This window comes from Chlorocebus sabaeus, chromosome 20, assembly GCF_047675955.1.
Source record: "Chlorocebus sabaeus isolate Y175 chromosome 20, mChlSab1.0.hap1, whole genome shotgun sequence".
Taxonomy (NCBI): domain Eukaryota; kingdom Metazoa; phylum Chordata; class Mammalia; order Primates; family Cercopithecidae; genus Chlorocebus; species Chlorocebus sabaeus.
This window is the reverse complement of record NC_132923.1, coordinates 27718772-27737787: the sequence shown is the minus strand read 5'-3', so window position 1 is coordinate 27737787 and position 19016 is coordinate 27718772. Positions and strand designations below refer to the sequence as shown.

Below are 19016 nucleotides of genomic sequence, written 5' to 3'. Positions count from 1 at the left end.
CTCCTGTACCTTTACTTTTTACAAATACAAACTAGCTTAAGTTACAGCTAAAATTCAACAGGTTTTGATTCACATTCCATGGGAAAAAGTAGGCAGCAGTTCCTGACAGTGTGGCTCAGGGACCCCTGGGGGGAAACCTGAGACTTTCAGGGGATCTATGAGATCAAAACTTTTCATAATACAAAGACATTATTATTTGTCTTTTTCACTGTCCCCTCCTGAGTGTGCAATGGAACATTCCAGATGCTAGAGTGACAGCCTCACTCGGACTCAGGAGATGCCTGCCTGCGTGTACAGTACTCGTATGTTTTAAATTTGTTTTAACTCCTAATATGTAAATATCAATAAATATAATCACCTTAAGTAAGAGCTGTTTGTGGGCTTCAATTTTTAAGACTGCAAAGAGGTCCTGAGAACAGAAACTTTGAAAATTTCTATACTAGTTTTTCAAACACTACTATTTGAAGACAGAAGCAGCCAAAGTCAAAGAGCATAACTTTCCTTAGGGAGCACATGAAACAAAAACAGATGGTGAAGACTCTGCTCATAATTTCAGTTTCAGAGACTACACTACGACTATAGAACTAATGTCACCTAACAAAAAAAAAATACCCGCCAACCACATAATCCTGTAATCACAAGCCAAAAAACAAAACCAAAAAAGAAACGATTTCAAAGTGAATAGAGATAGTGAATCTTGTATCCTTAGGGCAGAGAATTTCCCTTGGCACATCTAAGTTTTTGGTTTTATGCAACAACCGCTTTACTTGGGTAATAGCTAAAAAATCGATAACAAAAAACACTGAACAGACCATGGATGAATGACGAGTAATATTTCTTTCTTAACGTCTGCTCCTGGATCCCCAAACTCTTTCTCAGCATACCCACGTTCTTCCACATCCCTTTCTCGTTCTGTGTCAAACTCAATGCTCTTCCCTTCTCACTGCTGCAAAAACTCAGACTAGAAATAAGAAGTCCCCCTTTCTCAAGGAGACAGTAATCAACTTCCTATTTCCTGTGTATTAATTCACCAAGGTTAAAGGACAAATTTAAAAAGAGGGTATTATTCTAAATCACTGCTACATATGCAATCAAACTAGAGAACTACTTTCTTGATTAGCAAAATATACAAGTGGACGCCCACTGCCATGGCGACTCTGCTGCGCCCTGTCCTGCGCCGGCTCCGCGGGCTTCCCGGCCTCCTGCGGCTTGCGGCAGAAATGCCTCTCCGGGCCAGGAGCGCCGGCGCCGGCCCGCTGTACTCGCACCACATCCCCACCTCCCCGCTGCAGAAAGCGCTGCTGGCCGCCGGCTCCTCGGCAATGGCGCTCTATGACCCCTACCGCCACGACATGGTCGCAGTTCTAGGGCAGACCACAGGACACCGCACCCTGAAGGTCCTCAGGGACCAGATGAGGAGGGATCCAGAGGGTGCCCAGATCCTGCAGGAGCGTCCCCGAATTTCGACGTCCACCCTCGACCTGGGCAAGCTCCAGAGCCTGCCAGAAGGCTCCCTGGGTCGCGAGTATCTCCGTTTCCTGGATGTGAATAGGGTCTCCCCAGACACCCGAGCACCCACCCGCTTCGTGGATGATGAGGAGCTAGCTTATGTGATTCAGCGATACCAGGAGGTGCACGACATGCTTCACACCCTGCTGGGGATGCCCACCAACATCCTGGGGGACATGGTGGTGAAATGGTTTGAGGCTGTCCAGACTGGCCTGCCCATGTGCATCCTGGGTGCTCTCTTTGGACTGATCCAACTCAGTGCTCAGAGCCTGCAAGTGCTGGTCTCGGAGTTGATCCCATGGGCCGTTCAGAACGGGCGCACAGCCCCATGTGTCCTTAACCTGTACTATGAGCGGCGCTGGGAGCAGTCCCTGAGGGCTCTACGGGAGGAGCTGGGCATTACGGCACCACCCGTGCATATCCAGGGGTTGGCCTGAGTTCCTGAGCCAGCAGGGCCTGGCCTACTTCCCCCATCTACTGCTTCCCTTGGGGGCAGAGGGCTCCCTTGACTACCTTTGTTCCTCTTCTTTGAACACTGACCCTTGGACAACATTTATCATAATTTGTTATAGCCACTGCTGAGTGGCCTTGAGGACGAACCCCACAGGGAGCAAGCAGTACAGTGGCACTCCCAGGGGGACCAGCAGCTGTCCAAGGAGAACCATGCGTGAACAGTATCAGTCGTCTGGGCTCATGCTGGGATGTTGCAGCACTCCTGTTGCGACTCCTTCCAACCAGCCAGGTTTGCTGGGGGCCAGGCTGGGTGTCCTTACAGGAGTGAGTGCTACACCCAATTCCAAAAGCCCGAGAAGAGAGAAGCGGAGGGGGAGGCGAGTGTGTGAATAAAGGCTCCCATCAGGTCAAAAAAAAAAAGAAAAAAAGAAAAATATACAAGTAAGTATAATATATCTGTATCATTTAGAGGGGCAGAGGGGAGGAAAAAAAATCTGTATCACTTAAAAATTACCTTCTCATTAAGCATGACTTAGCCTGATTTACAATATCAAAGAAGCCCAGTAAGTTCAGCATTGCTTTTCTGTAAATCTTGCTAAATACTGACAGTGCTAATACTAACCAGTATTAATATATTAACACTAAGATTTAATATAAATCTTGCTAAATACTGACAGTGCTTTTATATATATATATATACACACACACACACACACACACACACACACATTTTTTTTTTTTTTTTTGAGACAGAGTCTCGTACTGTCACCCAGGCTGGAATGCAGTGGTGCGATCTCCACTCACTGCAAGCTCCACCTCCCGGGTTCACGCCATTCTCCTGCCTTAGCCTCCCAAGTAACTGGGACTACAGACGCCCCCCACCACGCCCGACTAATTTTTTGTATTTTTTTAGTAGAGACGGGGTTTCACCGTGTTAGCCAGGATGGTCTCAATCTCCTGATCTTGTGATCCGCCTGCCTTGGCCTCCCAAAGTGCTGGTATTACAGGCGTGAGCCACTGCGCCTGGCCTGACAGTGCTAATACATTAATACTAACCAGGATGGCTAATGCCATAATTATCAGCACTGGAAGATGAAGCAGCGCTGGAATTTCCTTCATGAGTGCTTTAATGAATTCCCCAGTTCCTTTTCCAATGTGCTTCAATGGCTCCGTTACAAATGTGGTGAATGTAACTGCAAGTGCCTAAAACAAGAGAGAAAAGCAACTTAATTTTCTCCTCACAGGGCTAAGGTACAGAATGAATCAAAATTCATTGTGCACTGAGGCTGAAAGTATGTTACATAAATTAAAATGCTGTTGTGCCATTTTTAATGTGAAAAATCACTGTGCAATAGTATTTTTTGTTGGACAAAGGCTTATTTGCAAAATGACTCAAACACTAAATTTCTTTAAAATACAAGGGATTTCTGACTTACTTTAAGGAATTTTTACAAAATATATGCGATACCTTTGTTGGTGGGACCAACCAAATAGGGTTGACTAGTAAGAGCTCATAGTATTTTTGGCATGGGTCATCCTTATAGGTCCATGAACTTCTAAACCATTCTGTTTAGAGAAACAGACAAAACACTGATCATTTCTTTTAATGTTGCATTTCATTCCCAAACAAGACACTACTTTGGTTTTGACCCTCTGACCACCCACCAATCAGTTTTAAATTATCTTGTTTTAAGTAGACTCCCTGTAATGCTGATTTTTAAATTTTTCATCTTATGTCCAAAATCATGTTTTAAAAATCCATTCAAATTATACATGTTTTATGCAGATAAAAAAATTGTATTTTATAAAAATGTCTAAAAGGTAAACACTTTAAAAGCAATGCTTCACAAACACAAATGAGTACAGGTAAAATGGGAAGTCAAAATAAGACTGGTGGATTGTATCAAAGTCAATATCCTGACTCTGATATTGTACTATTAAAGCTGTGCAAGATGTTACCATTGGAGGAAAATGGGGAAAGGGTACACCGGCCCTCTCTGTAGTATTTCTTACTATGTGAATCCACAATTACCTCAGTAAATTTTTTATTTAAAAAGTCAGTTCTGGCTGGACACGGTGGCTCAAGCCTGTAATCCCAACACTTTGGGAGGCCGAGACGGGCGGATCACGAGGTCAGGAGATCGAGACCATCCTGGCTAACATGGTGAAACCCTGTCTCTACTTAAAAATACAAAAAACTAGCCGGGCGAGGTGGCGGGCGCCTATAGTCCCAGCTACTCGGGAGGCTGAGGCAGGAGAATGGTGTAAACCCGGGAGGCAGAGCTTGCAGTGAGCTGAGATCCGGCCACTGCACTCCAGCCTGGGTGACAGAGCCAGACTCCGTCTCAAAAAAAAAAAAAAAAAAAAAAAAAAAAAAGTCAGTTCTTTATGGAGTTTACAAAATAAAGTAGAATATTAGTTTTAATTTTTCCAAATCAGGCTTATATACATTGGCAAACTAGCCTGAGCTAGAGGACACATTTCACTGTCCACTGAAGCCATGAATTGGTTTAATTCCCACAACTTTTTAAGAAACATTTATTTTGGAACCCATCTGCAGAATTCTGTGTCAGTCATGGACTTGCATTTATAAAATGCCTTAGAACACTATTAAACCATCCCCATTGCTAGATATACACAACCAAACGTAGTGAACATTCATAAGAATGTTTATAAAATGTGAAAGAATTAAAAAACTAATCTTTCCCAGAGTTTAAAAAAAAGGTAAAGCTATAACATAAAATTTCACAAGTCAATATAAGGCCATTAAATTTAAGATGGATATTAATTCATATATACACTCATTCACTTGATTCACTTGTTTAATAAACTTCTATTGAGAATATGCCAGACACTGTGCAAAGGACGAGATGAACAAAAGCGAGCATAGGATCCTTCACACAGTCTTATGAAGGAAGACAGATAATATCAGAGCCAACATATATACAACTTCTATTCCTTCCCTGTGACTTGAGTTGAGCATAAAAAGTCACTGGTTTTAAACCTCAAACGCTTCTTGCATGTTCTTCTGATATTAAAGATTCAGTCATGGAAAGCCTCCTCTGTTATTTTATCATTCTCTTTGTTCTATGTTCTCTCATTCTCAGAATTTCTATCAAAATAAGGACAAGTGCACAAACACCTTACCCCAGATACTTCCAGTCCAGTCCATCTTCTCGGCACACACATTGTTTAATGGCTCCATCTTGGCGACTTCAGCCTGATGCTGTGCAAAAGCTAGCTGACCAAAACCAAAAGGGAACCAGGAGAGGCCGTTACCATGAAGGTTAGGCCTACACATCCAAAAGACCTTCATTCAAAGAGTGTCTTTACCATGCATCCAAACCAGACTATTACAAAAGTTTTAATTTAAAAAATTCATATTATTACTATTTTTTCTCTTTTTTTCCTGAGATGGAGTCTTGCTCTGTGGCCCAGGCTGGTGTGCAGTGGCACAATCTCTACTCACTGCAACCACTACCTCCCAGGTTCAAGCAATTCTCCTGCGTCAGCTTCCCGAGTAGCTGGGATTAAAGGTGCCTGCCACCATGCCCAGCTAATTTTTGTGTTTTTAGTAGAGACGGGGTTTCATCATGTTAGCCAGGCTGGTCTCGAACTCCCGACCTTAAGTGATCCGCCCACCTCAGCCTCCCAAAGTGATTATAGGAAATTATATTATAGGAGGGATTATAGGAAAACATATTATTTGTAAAGAGTAGCTATTTCCAGTTCATGGAAAAGTACAGCCTTAATGTAACAAGTAAGCATAAAGTACTAACTACAATTGCCTTCTCTATAAGTAATTATAATGAAAAAGGAAAACTTTACTAAAAATAATGTTTTTAAAAATTAGTTCAGCCGGGCATGATGGCAAGGGCCTGGAGTCCCAGATACTCAGGAGGCTGAAGTAGGAGAATCGCTTGAACCCAGGAGGTAGAGGTTGCACTGAACCGAGATTTCGCTACTGCACTCCGGCCTGGGGGACAGAGTGAGACGGTCTCAAAAACAACAACAACAACAACTAGCTCTAGCCATACAAATTAAATGACTACTTCTCATTTTCTTTTACAGTTGATGATATCCTATTTTGCACTGGATAATTTCCAGCACAATGACCAATACACAATCATTGAGGTGACAATACTCAACAAACTTTCCTTCCACATAGAATCTGTGTTTAATTTGTAAATAATTAGTTCTAGATACTATAATACTTAGAGCAAAAGGTTAAAGAAATGTCATAATGCTTTAACCAGATGAAGTCATTGAAGTCATTGGCTACTTGACTTACTCTGCTAGACAGATCTAAAATTTTCTTTCAATGATTATGCTATGTTGATGGGAACAGTAGTGGTCCTTTCAAATTTCTATATATAATATGATCCCAACTTTGAAAGATAATTAAAATCTAGAAAAAACTAGAAAGAAATACCTCAAACTACTGACAGATTTTCTCTAGGTGATAAAATTATAGGTGATTTTAAAAATTAATTTCTTTTTATCTGTCTTTTCTACATTCTCTGCCATGAACATAACACTTACTCAAAAAATAAGCTAATTTTTAAAAGACAGTATTCTGGTATCATTTCTAGCAAAGAATAGAATGACATACCCTAAATTACCCACATGAGAATTTTTAAATGTATCCACCTAGCTTTATTCTTTTTTTTCCTTCCTTTTTTCGAGAAGGACCTCACTCTGTGGCCAAGGCTGGAGTGCAGGGGCACGATCTTGGCTCACTGCAACCTCCCAGGTTCAAGCAGTTCTCCTGCCTCAGCCTGCTGAGTAGCTGGGACTACAGGCACACGCCATCAGGCCCGGCTAATTTTTTTTTTTTTTTTTTTTTTTTTTTTTTTTTTTTTTGAGACGGAGTCTGGCTCTGTCGCCCAGGCTGGAGTGCAGTGGCCGGATCTCAGCTCACTGCAAGCTCCGCCTCCCGGGTTCACGCCATTCTCCTGCCTCAGCCTCCCGAGTAGCTGGGACTACAGGCGCCGCCACCACGCCCGGCTAGATTTTTGTATTTTTTAGTAGAGACGGGGTTTCACCGTGTTCGCCAGGATGGTCTCGATCTCCTGACCTTGTGATCCGCCCGTCTCGGCCTCCCAAAGTGCTGGGATTACAGGCTTGAGCCACCGCACCCGGCCAAGCCCGGCTAATTTTTGTATTTTTAGTAAGGATGGGGTTTCACCATGTTGGCCAGGCTAGTCTTGAACTCCTGACCAAGTGATCTGCCCACCTCAGCCTCCCAAAGTGCTGGGATTACAGGCATTAGCCACCATGCCCAACCCACCTAGCTTTATTCTGACTTACATGCCCAAATGTTAACAGTAACTGGGTTATGAAAATCAGGACTGAACTTTTTTACCCACTAACTGGTCAAGGAATCAAAAAACAGTCAGCTAAGAATTGTCCATTTAATTCCTCCCCAGCGTGGACCACCTCTAGTCACTGCCTCCAACCTACATCCAAGGCAAGATTGCTTTCAACAGATTAGTCTTCTTTCATTGTGAATAAATGTTTTAAAATTGTAAAACCCTTCATCCATGTAATACCTTATATAAATACATCCAATTCCATCCCAGACTGAACAGAAAGCTGATGATTAAAACACGTCTCAACTGAGTGTACCAGCGTACATATGTCCACAGCTCGGTAGCCACTAAAAGCACGATGCAGAGCAGACAAAGAAGTACCTTAAAACAGAGAGAAGCAGAAATCAGCCACCAAAAACACTCAGGGCAGCTAAAAAGAACTGGACTCAAATGCACAAAATCATTTCTACAATTTTGCGGCTTGTTCATCAATAAGGCATGAGTGACTTTGTACAGGTTCTTAACATAATTATGGTGGAGTTTGGAAAGTATTTTAAAAAGGAAACTTAATGACGTTGCCCTTGCCCTCATCCCACCTTACCATTAACACATTATATGGATCCACTCCAAAGGAATCTTCAAATCGCCACTTCCATGTTTCAAAATCATGAAACTTAAAATTAATTAAAATATCACTTAGTGCATCATCCAAGGCACCTGGTTTCCAGTCTTCTCCACTGAGAAACTTCTGAATTTCTAACAACGTTTCTCTTTTAAGGATAATCTCGGCATCATAATGCATATCGCCTTTGTTTTCATCAGGCTAAATTAAATTTACCAAAAAACAAACAACAGAAAGAGAATTTTATTACTACTTGGTGAACCATTTTAAGACAAAAGCCAATTTGGAACTAAATATTAGTTTGCAGTATTTCATATGTATAATAGCCTGGGCGAGGTGGCTCACACCTATAATCCTAGTGCTTTGACAGGCCAAGGTGGGAGGACAGCTTGAAGCCAGGACTTCAAGACCAGCCTGGGCAACAAAGCAAGACCCCATCTCTACAAAAAATTCTAACAATTAGCTGTGTGCAGTGCTGTGCACCTGGCTCCTGCCTACTAGGGAGGCTGAGGTAGAAGAATTGTCTGTGACCCGGATTCAAGGCTACAGTAAGCTATGAGCACACCACTGCACTCCAGCCTGGGAGACAGAGTAAGATCCTGTCTCTTAAAAACAATAATAATAATATCCACCTGTCTTCACAGGCTAACATGAAAACCAAAGATAATACACGTGAAAAACATTTAAAAATTCTAGAACTCTGTGCAAAAAAAAGATACTGTAAATTTCACTAAAATACAGTTGATTCTTGCTATTCACAGTAGTTATTGTCTATAAAGTCACCTCAAACACCGATTAGCAAGTACTGAACCATTACTCCTATAATAAATATACGCTTTGGTTCATGCAAACCTCTGTCATAACATTTTTATCAACTGATCAATACATAACCTTGTTTTATGTGTGTTTCTGTACATTCCTGTTTAAGGACACCTTATTTAATATACATGTAGTTCATTCATTAACACTGAATACATGGACAACTCGTATACCTTACGCTTGACTCTAACACACACCTTTTCTCTGTGAGTACATCATGGCCTTCTTGCACTGAGAAACACTAGACCTCAGCTCAGCACTACATCAGAGGGCTGTTTTAAACAACGAAATCATGCTGTTTAATGATTGGTCTCAAAATAAATAAAAATAAAAATAATCACCACTCTCCCCTCAAAAAAGCATGAAAAAATATACCACTAAATAGATCCCCCCCAAAAAAAACACTTGTTTGCAGTATGAGAGCTGAAACAAGACAACAGTTTTGGTTGCCTTGTTCCATCTCAGCTGGGAGCATCCAACAGGCAACCCAAATTTTTTGCCACTCTTCACAGTGTCCCAGAGTAACCATAAAACACCTCGATGATTGACTTTGGGGTTACACAGACTTAATGAGGTCGATTCATAAATACAGAACCTGTGAAGAATGAGGATCAACTGTGCATCTTTATTTTATGATTCACTGCATGACTTTTCATTTGCTGACAGTTTTCAGATAGCCTAAAATCTGTATTAGTGCAAACAAGAAAAATAAGGATTTCAAAGAGCAACAAAATAATGGGCTTCCATAAAATACATATTTATAACTACCTTTGTAAGTGTGAGTTCAGCTTAGCAAAATCACTGTAAACAAATTTTGCATTAATTAGCAAGTTGATACAAATAAAATTCCTTTTTCTTTTACAAACAGTAAATACACGGCGGGGCATGGTGGCTCATGCCTGTAATCCCAGCATTTTGGGAGGCCAAGGCAGGCACATCACTTGAGGTCAGGAGTTTGAGACCAGCCTGGCCAACATGGTGAAATACTGTCTCTAGTACAAATACAAAAATATTAGCCAGACGTGGTGGCATGCGACTGTAATCCCAGCTACTCGGGAGGCTGAGGCAGGAAAATAGCTTGAACCCAGGAGGCAGAGGTTGCAGTAGCCAAGAGCCTGGGTGACAGAGTGAGACTCCATCTCAAAAAATACATATATAAAAACGTAAATATGAAAAGAAAATAAATGTCACATATTATCACAAATCATCAGTAAGCATTTTTAAAAGCCATCATTAATATTAACATGTTTTAAAAATCAGAAACTAGGCCAGGTGCAGTGGCTCATGCCTGTAATCCCAGCACTCTGGAAGGCTGAGGCAGGCAGATCACGAGGTCAGGAGATGGAGACCATCCTGGCTAACATGGTGAAACCCCCTCTCTACTAAAAAAAAAACAAAAAATTAGCCAGGCACGGTGGCGGGCGCCTGTAATCCTAGCTACTTGGGAGGCTGAGGCAGGAGAATGGCATGAACCCAGGAGGTGGAGCTTGCAGTGAGCCAAGATTGTGCCACTGCACTCCAGCCTGGGCAACAGAGCAAGACTCCATCTCAAAAAAAAAAAAAAAAAAAAAAAATCAGAAACTAAGTATTTTCAAGCATTTCCATCTTAGGTATTTTTGTTTCCATCTGTTTCCTTATCCAGGTTCTGTTCCACCCTGTACACAGCTGTAAGACTCAAATTATAGAGTATACATTTGAGAACACATCTGCTTCTACAATTCCAGAATAAGGCAGCATTGTTATTCATCTAACACTCCCTTTTCTTTTAGTCACTTCTTACTGTACCAGGAAGATGGAGTATATGGCAAGTTTTGCCAGCCTACACTGTGCTGATGCAAGGGCCTTTCATTTTCGGGGCTCTGCCTGTGACCACTTCTGGTGGGTGGGGCTAACGGCCAGATCAAGACCAAAGGCTGGTCTCTGACTCTCTAAATCAATTCTGGTGGCATACACAATAGGGAAAAAAAGTCTATGAGCTTTTAAATGAGCTTTCTAAATGTTATGAGTTATTAAATTACACGTTTTCTTGATGTTTTCACTTTGGTAAGTGAATTAAAACTAAATTAATGCATTAAGTCTGGGAAGTTTTCACTTCCCAAAGTGAAAAACAGTGACTTCTTAAAAACAGAAATTTTGGCTGGGTGCAGTGGCTCACATCTGTAATCCCAGCACTTTGGGAGGTCAAGGCAAGCGGATCACCTGAGGTCAGGAGTTCAAGACCAGCCTGGCCAACATGGCAAAACCCCATCTCTACTAAAAATACAAAAATTAGCCATACTAAAAATACAAAAATTAGCCAGGCATGGTGGCAGGTGCCTGTAATCCAGCTAGTCAGGAGGCTGAGTCAGGGAGAATTGTTTGAACCTGGGAGGCAGAGGTTGCAGTGAGCCAAGATTGCACCACAGCACTCCAGCCTGGACAACAGAGCGAGACTCTGTCTCAAAAAAAAAAAAAAGGAAATTTTAACAACAATTATGAACAATATGTCTATAAAGCAGCACTCACCACAATAAGCAACAAGGAGAAAAACTACATAAAATACATTTTTCTTTTTCTCAGCATATACTGAGAGAAAACCAGGAGTAGGGTCAGGACAGAATTATCACCCCACCGCCTCACCTCTATTAACTGGTGGAGCAAAGCACAGAGCTGAGTAAGTAAATCCATACAAACTAAAGGAGAAAGAGCGGTCTGCACTGCTCATCTTCCACCAGACCACTGCAAAGCAGTACAGTAGTACCTTCAATCCTATATGAATAGCTTCTGGTTAAAGAGTCAGTCAGGTGGGCTCTGTTAAAAAGCATCATGATGCTTTCACTTCTTTATATTATTTGAAATTAATGAATAAAAATATCCACTACTCTGATTAGTATCACACCATCAGATACTCACAAGTCCAAGCTTTCCAGCTTCAATTAAAATCTTATTTAAGTATCTCCTAAAAACAGGATTGCTTTGACTTTCATAGTCTTCCCTCTTTTTCTTTTCGCACTCATCAATCTGTAACCATAAAATCATTCAACATTAGTTAGAATCAAAGTATAATGTAAGGGTTAAGTTTCTAGCCTAGTGCTGCCATTGGAATCAAGGTAAGGAGCTAGTTGTTCTGATCAAGCTTGCATTTATCAGCTATAATACATTACAGGGCAGAGCTGGCCTGCCTCCCCATGTTCTCTTTGCAAAGGGCAAGTAGGCAACAAACAAGGAGCCCAGATCCAGTACTTAGCTCTAACCTGGCAGTTTTTCTGCTGACTTTCAACAACTTTAAAGCCAAAGATCATGAGTGCAGGAGGCAGAGATCCACAAGCAGAGTGTCTGGACCAATCTGCCTCTTTCTAATTCCAAAGCAACAATTTAACAAGAGAAAGGAGGAAGGAAGGGCAGGAGGGAAGAGCAGAATAAATACACAGAGAGAGACAAAGGGACAGAGAAACAGAGACAATATGAAGCCAGAAGATGAAATGAAAGACACACAGAATATTTCTTCACTGTGCATATGACTTTTGGCCTTTCATTAATGTTTCATCGCAATTAACCATCCCATGCTGTATGGAATGCTCAGGAAGGCAGGAACGGCAGCTTCTCCAGGGTACCATCCACATGGCAAACCTTCAGCGCACAATTCTACACCGGAGCAGACTTCCTACGAACTTAGCTCTGCCACCACCAACCCAGGAGGCAAGTCGCTGAGGGTAGTGGATATTTTTCAAACATTAAAATAACTTTGTTTTTTAACCGAGTTTTTTTAACTCGGTTAAAAAAACTTGTATTTTTTAACCGAGTGTGGACCACGAGTTCAGCACTGAAATGCAAGTCAGTGGATAAACACGACAATAACTGAGCAGCACACCGACTTAAAATAAGAAGCACACAGAGCATGGAGGACACAGAAGGACGCAGCAGTTTCCTTTGCTCTCAGGCAAGGTTTGTAAAACCAGTTTATTTTCTAAACCTTAAAGAAACAACTTAGGAAAAAAAAAAAAGAAAGGATTCGAGACTCCATTTTACCAATCATGTTTCTTACAACATTTAAACCAGTCACAAACAATGGAATAAAAAAATTCTGTAAAAAGGTATTTCTGCATTTTTGCTGTGCAACCAAACTTTTGTGTAGCTCACTATACAGTAATAATACACAAAGTGAAGCAATTTTTTTTCCTTTTTTCTTGTGGCTTCCTCAAATCATGGGAGTGAAGCAAATTTTATCCAAGCGCATTTTCTCAAGCACTCAGGTGAGACAATATTCGCATTTAATAAGAATCACAAGCAAGTGGGTATAGACCTTACTGGGCTCTATCTGGATCTCAATGAACAAACTCTCCCAGTCTGTCAAGTTGGGATTCATTCACTCTTTAGCAATTCCCTATCCCTTAACACCCCGCCGCTTCCCTAAGCCACCAACATTTGCCTAGTCTACCTCATAAAAGTTTAATACCTGCCTCTTCTCTTCAACCCATCACTGCCTCATTTCAGACCTTCAGCATTGCTGGAGTTCTGCAGCCTCCACTGATCTCACTGACACCCCCCCATCTCCATTCCAGGGCTTACCTCCTTACCTCCACACTGCTACCAGTTCACCCTGCCTATGCAGCCAACTGAGGGTGGCTCCCACACCAAATAACGACTCCATTCACATCCCTTGACTTATTTATTTTTGTGTAAACTCTTCTTTAGCTACATTTTTTTAAGAGGATTGGATAAATGAAGGAATGAACACTATTACACACTAAATTATAATAATCCTTCATAAGAGTAACTCTTATGCTTATAAGCTGGTAATAGACACATTTCTTCATTTGCTACATTTGAGAGTTTACTATGCCTCAGCACTGTGATAGGTGATAGAGAATTAAGATGAACGAAACGTATTCCTTGCACCAAGAAGTCTGCAGTCTGGTAAAGAAATACTTACAACACAGAGATGTCAATGTTATTACAGGAAAATACAAGTACTATTAGAAAAACCAAAGCTACAATAACTAATGAGAAACCAAGGTTAGAGTATCCAAAGAAAAATTTGACCTATAAAAATCATACGGTACACGGAAACACTAGAAACACAAATATATCAGCAGAGAGCTATTTAACATAATATAAAAATATAAAATTTATGAATGAAAAAAACTAACCTTATAAGTTAAAGAATCAAGTTTGTGATAACATTCTGATATTTCATCAGCATATGACAAGTCAGGACTGACATCCTTTTCCCCTGAAATACCATATTTTGCCTAAAACAGAGTATAGAAACATTTTATTTCTTTATAGTTTAGTTACAAAAATAGCCTTTGGTTAATGAAGACTAAGATTCTGACTTCATCATTTCATGACTCTGCATGTTATATTCTTAAATTATACTGAACCACAAAAAAACAGTTTCAAATGTACACACTAAGAACTAAAATCATATTATTTTGCTACTTCAAGCGCTTTACATTCAAATTCAATACTAGGTAGGTTTGAAATAATTTTAGATTAACAGTGTCAGGAAAATATTCTGCATAATTGCTAATCATGGATCCATGACCCTCATAGCTCTGTGAAAAACAACAGAGCTAGACTATTTCCATCATGGGACTGAGAAGGTCTTACACACACATGCACGTATTTTTTGCTTTTAATACCTGCGATTTTCTCATTGTTCCTGAAGCAGCGTCATAGTTAAGCATGTCTGTGGGGTCAATCCAGTCATCATCATGAGCATAACCAGCTACTAGCAACAGACATTCACAAAGGAGCCAAGAACACAGCATCCTGTATAAGGCAAAAACAATTTTCAATATATATAACGAAATACAATTATTTTTTAAATAAATTGGGTTTTGGGTTTTATTATTATTATTATTTTAGAGACAGGGTCTTGCTCCGTTGCCCAGGCTGGAGTGCAGTGATACAATCACAGCTAACTGCATCCTCCAACTCCCGGGCTCAAGGGATCCTCCTGGCTAGCTGGGACTACAGGTGTGTGCCACCACACGTGGCTAATTTTTTTTTTTAATTTTTAGTAGAAACAGGGTCTGTGTTATCCAGGCTGGTCTCAAACCCCTGGCCTCAAGTGATCCTCCCACCCTGCTAGGATTATAGGCATGAGCCATTGTACCCAGTCAGATTGTTTTGTAATGAAAATACTTCCTTCTAGAGTTAAGATAACACTTTCTGAATAGTAACTAAGGAAGAAGGTACATTAATAATAAATTGGTATTCATATATAAAAAACATGCATGTATGCATAATATGCTCATTGAGATAAGAAAACAGGCATTTTTCCACTTGGCCCAGCAATTCCATTCCTAGGTATATACTCAAGAGAAATTAAAATGTATGTCCACACAAAAACTTGTACATGAATGTTTATAGCCACATTTTTCATAACAGCCAAAAGGTTTGGGAAAAACCCAAATTTCCATCAACAGGGCCAGGTGTGGTGGCTCACGCCTGTAATCCCAGCACTTTGGGCGGGTGGATTGCTTGAGCTAAGGAGCTCAAGACCAGGCTAGGCAACAAAAAAAATAACCAGAAAATTAGCCAGGTGTGGTAGTGCAAGCCTGTGGTCCCAGCCTCTTGGCAGGCTGAGGTGGGTGGATCACTTGAGCCTGGGAGGCGGAGGTTGCAGTGAGCCAAGATCACACCACTGTATCCCAACCTGGATGACAGAGTGGGACCCCGTCACAGAAACAACAACAACAACAAACAAATTTCCATCAACTGATAAATAAATGAAACGTGATACAGTCATGCAACAGAATATTATTCAGCCATAAAAAGGGATGAAGTACTGACACCATGCTACAACATAGATGAACCTTGAAAATGTTACGTTATATGAAAGAAACCAGATATGAAAGACCACACATTATATAAGTACATATATATGAAATGTCCAGAATAGGCAAAGCTATTAAGACAGAAAGTAGATTAACAGGTGGTTAAGCCTGAAGGTTTGGGAGTATAATAGCTACAAGGTTTCCTCTTGAGGTGATGAAAAATGTTCTAAAATTGTGATAATGGTTGCAAATACATGCAAGTATACCCAAAACCATGGAATTGTATACTTTTTTTTTGGAGACAGGGTCTCCCAGGCTGGAGTGAAGTGGCACAATCCCAGCTTACTGCAGCCTCGCCCTCCCAGACTCAAGTGATCTGCCCACCTCAGCCTCCTGAGTAGATGGGACTACAAGCTTGCACCACCACACCTGGCTAATTTTTTTTAATTAATTAACTTTTTTGTAGAGATAAGGTCTCAGTGTATTGCCCAGGCTGGTCTCAAACCCCTGGGGTCAAGCTATCCTTCCACCTCAGCCTCCCAAAGTGCTGAGATTACAGGCATGAGCCACTGCGCCTGGTGGAACTGGACACATTAAATGGTGGATTATATAGTATGATTTATAGCTCAATAAAGTCAATTTAAAAACAGGTATTTTAATGAACCTCCTTGTGTTTTTTGGAGTTTTGTTTTGTTTTGTTTTTTTGAGATGGAGTTTCGCTCTTCTTGCCCAGGCTGGAGTGCAATGGCGCAATCTTGGCTCATCGCAACTTCCGCCTCCCAGGTTCAAGCGATTCTCCTGCCTCAGCCTCCTGAGTAGCTGGAATTACAGGCATGCACCACCATGCCCAGCTAATTTTGAATTTTTAGTAGAGATGGGGTTTCTCCATGTTGGTCAGACTAGTCTCCAACTCCCGACCTCAGGTGATCCACATGCCTTGGCCTCCCAAAGTGCTAGGATTACAGGCGTGAGCCACCACACCTGACTCCCTCTGTGTTTTTTTTCATTTTAACCAATGATAAATAAGAAAAGTGGGAAATAGCCAGGTACGGTGCCTCACGCCTGTAATTCCAGCACTGTGGGAGGCCAGGGTGGGCGGATCACTTGAGGCCAGGAGTTCGAGAGCAGCCTGGCCAACATGGTAAAACCCCGTCTCTATTAAAAATACAAAAACTTAGCTGGGCATGGTGGTGTGTACCTGTAATCCCAGCTACTTGGGAGGCTGAGGTGGGAGAATTGCTTAAACCCAGGAGGCAGAGGTTGCAGTGAGCTGAGATCACACCACTGCACTCCAGCCTGGGTGACAGAGTGAGACTCCACCTTAAAAAAAAAAAAAAAAAGAGAAGTGAGAAATTACAATTCAAATGAAGTGACTAAACTTCAAAACCTTCAGAGAAAATAACCTGCCTTACCTAAGCCCCTGCATAAACAGTCAAATAATTTAAACATTAGTAACTCTTCCATATAGCTATTTAATTAAAATTAAATAAAATTAAAAATTCAGTTCCTCATTCCCCCTAGCTACATTTCAAGCACTCAATAGCCACGTATAGGTAGTCGCTACCATATTGGACAGGGTGGATACAGAACATTTGACCACTTTTATCATCGAAGAAAGTTCTGTTGGGTGGCCTATCTCATACCCACCACATATAAGAATCAGGCAAGAGAACCCCAAGATGACAAAGCCCCGGGCTCTGTCCATAAACAGCTTACAGTCTAGTTGTACAATAAAAATAACTCCAGGCTAAATTAAATACTCCTGTTCCCCATGTGCCTTGTATATTCTTCTGGCATTGGAAGCAATGAAGTTAGCCATTTCTTGGTCTGTCTCTTCCATTAGCTCAATGGCTCTCAACCCTGGCTCCATATTAGAATCACCCAAGGAGCTTCTAAAACTCCCAATGTTTTGGCCATATCCCAAAACAATTAAATCAGAATCTCTGGGATTAGGACTCAGGCATTGGAATTTTTTTAAGCCCCTCCAAGTGATTCTTATGTGTAGCAAAGATAGAAAACCACTGTTCAAGAGTGAACTTCTCTAGGGAAAGGTAATATCTTACCTAACTCTGAAGTCACCTTCCCACTCACATCTCCACCTTGTCCCTCCATCTCCCCAGCCTCAACACCCAGCCCAGTGGTTGGCACATGAAAGACATTCAGTAAACGTTTGTTAAGCAGCAAATGCAAATAAAGCCATAGCAAGGACTCAAGGATTTTAGAGGTTCAAAGGATAAAGAAAGCACATCTGGCCAGGCACAGTGGCTCACGCCTGTGATCCCAGCACTTTGGGAGGCCAAAGCGGGTGGATCACCTGAGATGGGGAGTTCGAGACCAGCCTGACCAACAATGGAGAAGCCCCATCTCTACTAAAAATACAAAATTAGCTGGGAGTGGTGGTGCATGCCTGTAATCCCAGCTATTTGGGAGGCTGAGGCAGGAGAATCACTTGAACCCGGGAGGCGGAAGTTGCGGTGAGCCAAGATCGCGCCATTGCACTCCAGCCTGGGTAACAACAGCAAAACTCCGTCTCAAAAAAAAAAAAAAAAAAAAAAAAAAAGAAGAATGCACATCAACTGGAGAAAGTGGAAAGACTGCACAGGAATGAGTATCTGAAGTAGGGGTAACATGTTAAGGGCTCAAGATGGGACAGGCAGAGACAGAGGGCAAAGTGTATGCTTCAGCAATTGCAATTGGGAGGATGGATACAGTGAGAGGTAGAGGTGGGTGGGTGGTGATGACACTGCTGAGGAAAAAAGCTTATGACTAACTTCACCTGCTGTAACTCTCACGAGGGATGGGAGCCAAAGCTGGGAGCAGTAGATCACGCCTATAATCCTAGGACTTTGGGAAGCTGAGGTGGGCAGATCACTTGAGGTCAGGAGTTTGAGACCAACTTGGCCAACATGGTGAAACCCCATCTCTGCTAAACATACAAAAATTAGCCAGGCGTGGTGGCAGGCACCTATAATCTCAGCTATTCAGAGGCAAGTGAATCGCTTGAGCCTGGAAGGCAGAGGTTGAAGTGACCGGAGATCACGCCACTGCACTCCAGCCTGGGTGACAGAGCAAGACTCCACCTCAAAAAAGAGAGGGATGTGCACCACACTGCAGGAAGATAAAACTAGCACTAGGCCAGGCGCGGTGTCTCACGCCTGTAATCCCAGCACTTTGGGAGGCCAAGGCAGGTGAATCACAAGGTCAGGAGTTCAAGACTAGCCTGGCCAACATGGTGAAACCCTGCCGCTACTAAAACTACCAAAAAAAAAAAAAATTAGCCAGGCATGGTGGCATGCACCTGTAAATCCCAGCTACTTGGGAGGCTGAGGCAGAAGAATCACTTGAACCTGGTTGGGGGACAGAGGTTGCAGTGAGCCGAGATTGTGCCACTTCACTCCAGCCTGGGTGAAAGCATAAAACTCGGTCTCTAAAAAAAAACAACAACAACAAAAATAAAAAACTAGCACTAAGTGCGAGGAGGAGGAAAACCTGGATTCATTATCCAACAAAGTAGCTGAAGCAGAAGAAAGATGTGGT

General features: G+C 41.7%; 2 protein-coding genes across 3 annotated transcripts in view; one reads left to right on the top strand and one right to left on the bottom strand.

The window, feature by feature from the left end:
* Positions 1-19016, bottom strand: part of CLCC1 (chloride channel CLIC like 1) — a gene marked incomplete in the record, with an annotated part of 37604 nt that overhangs the window by 9474 nt on the left and 9114 nt on the right. Inside the window, 8 exon segments of the mRNA NM_001329797.1 lie at positions 3019-3165; positions 3431-3528; positions 5110-5203; positions 7515-7655; positions 7876-8097; positions 11608-11715; positions 13845-13946; positions 14340-14469. Coding sequence (NP_001316726.1) covers positions 3019-3165; positions 3431-3528; positions 5110-5203; positions 7515-7655; positions 7876-8097; positions 11608-11715; positions 13845-13946; positions 14340-14468 — 1041 coding nt within the window.
* LOC103224310 (ubiquinone biosynthesis protein COQ4 homolog, mitochondrial) lies at positions 812-2395 on the top strand. 2 transcript variants are annotated; one of them, XM_037998151.2, is made up of 2 exons: positions 812-1350; positions 1448-1662. In XM_037998151.2, exons 1-2 carry the CDS (start codon positions 1149-1151, stop codon positions 1546-1548), a joined length of 303 nt encoding a protein of 100 aa, XP_037854079.2. In that variant the 5' UTR covers positions 812-1148; the 3' UTR covers positions 1549-1662. The 2 variants fall into 2 exon arrangements, with proteins under 2 accessions (XP_037854079.2, XP_007975932.3); XM_007977741.3 differs by having other exon boundaries at positions 824-2395.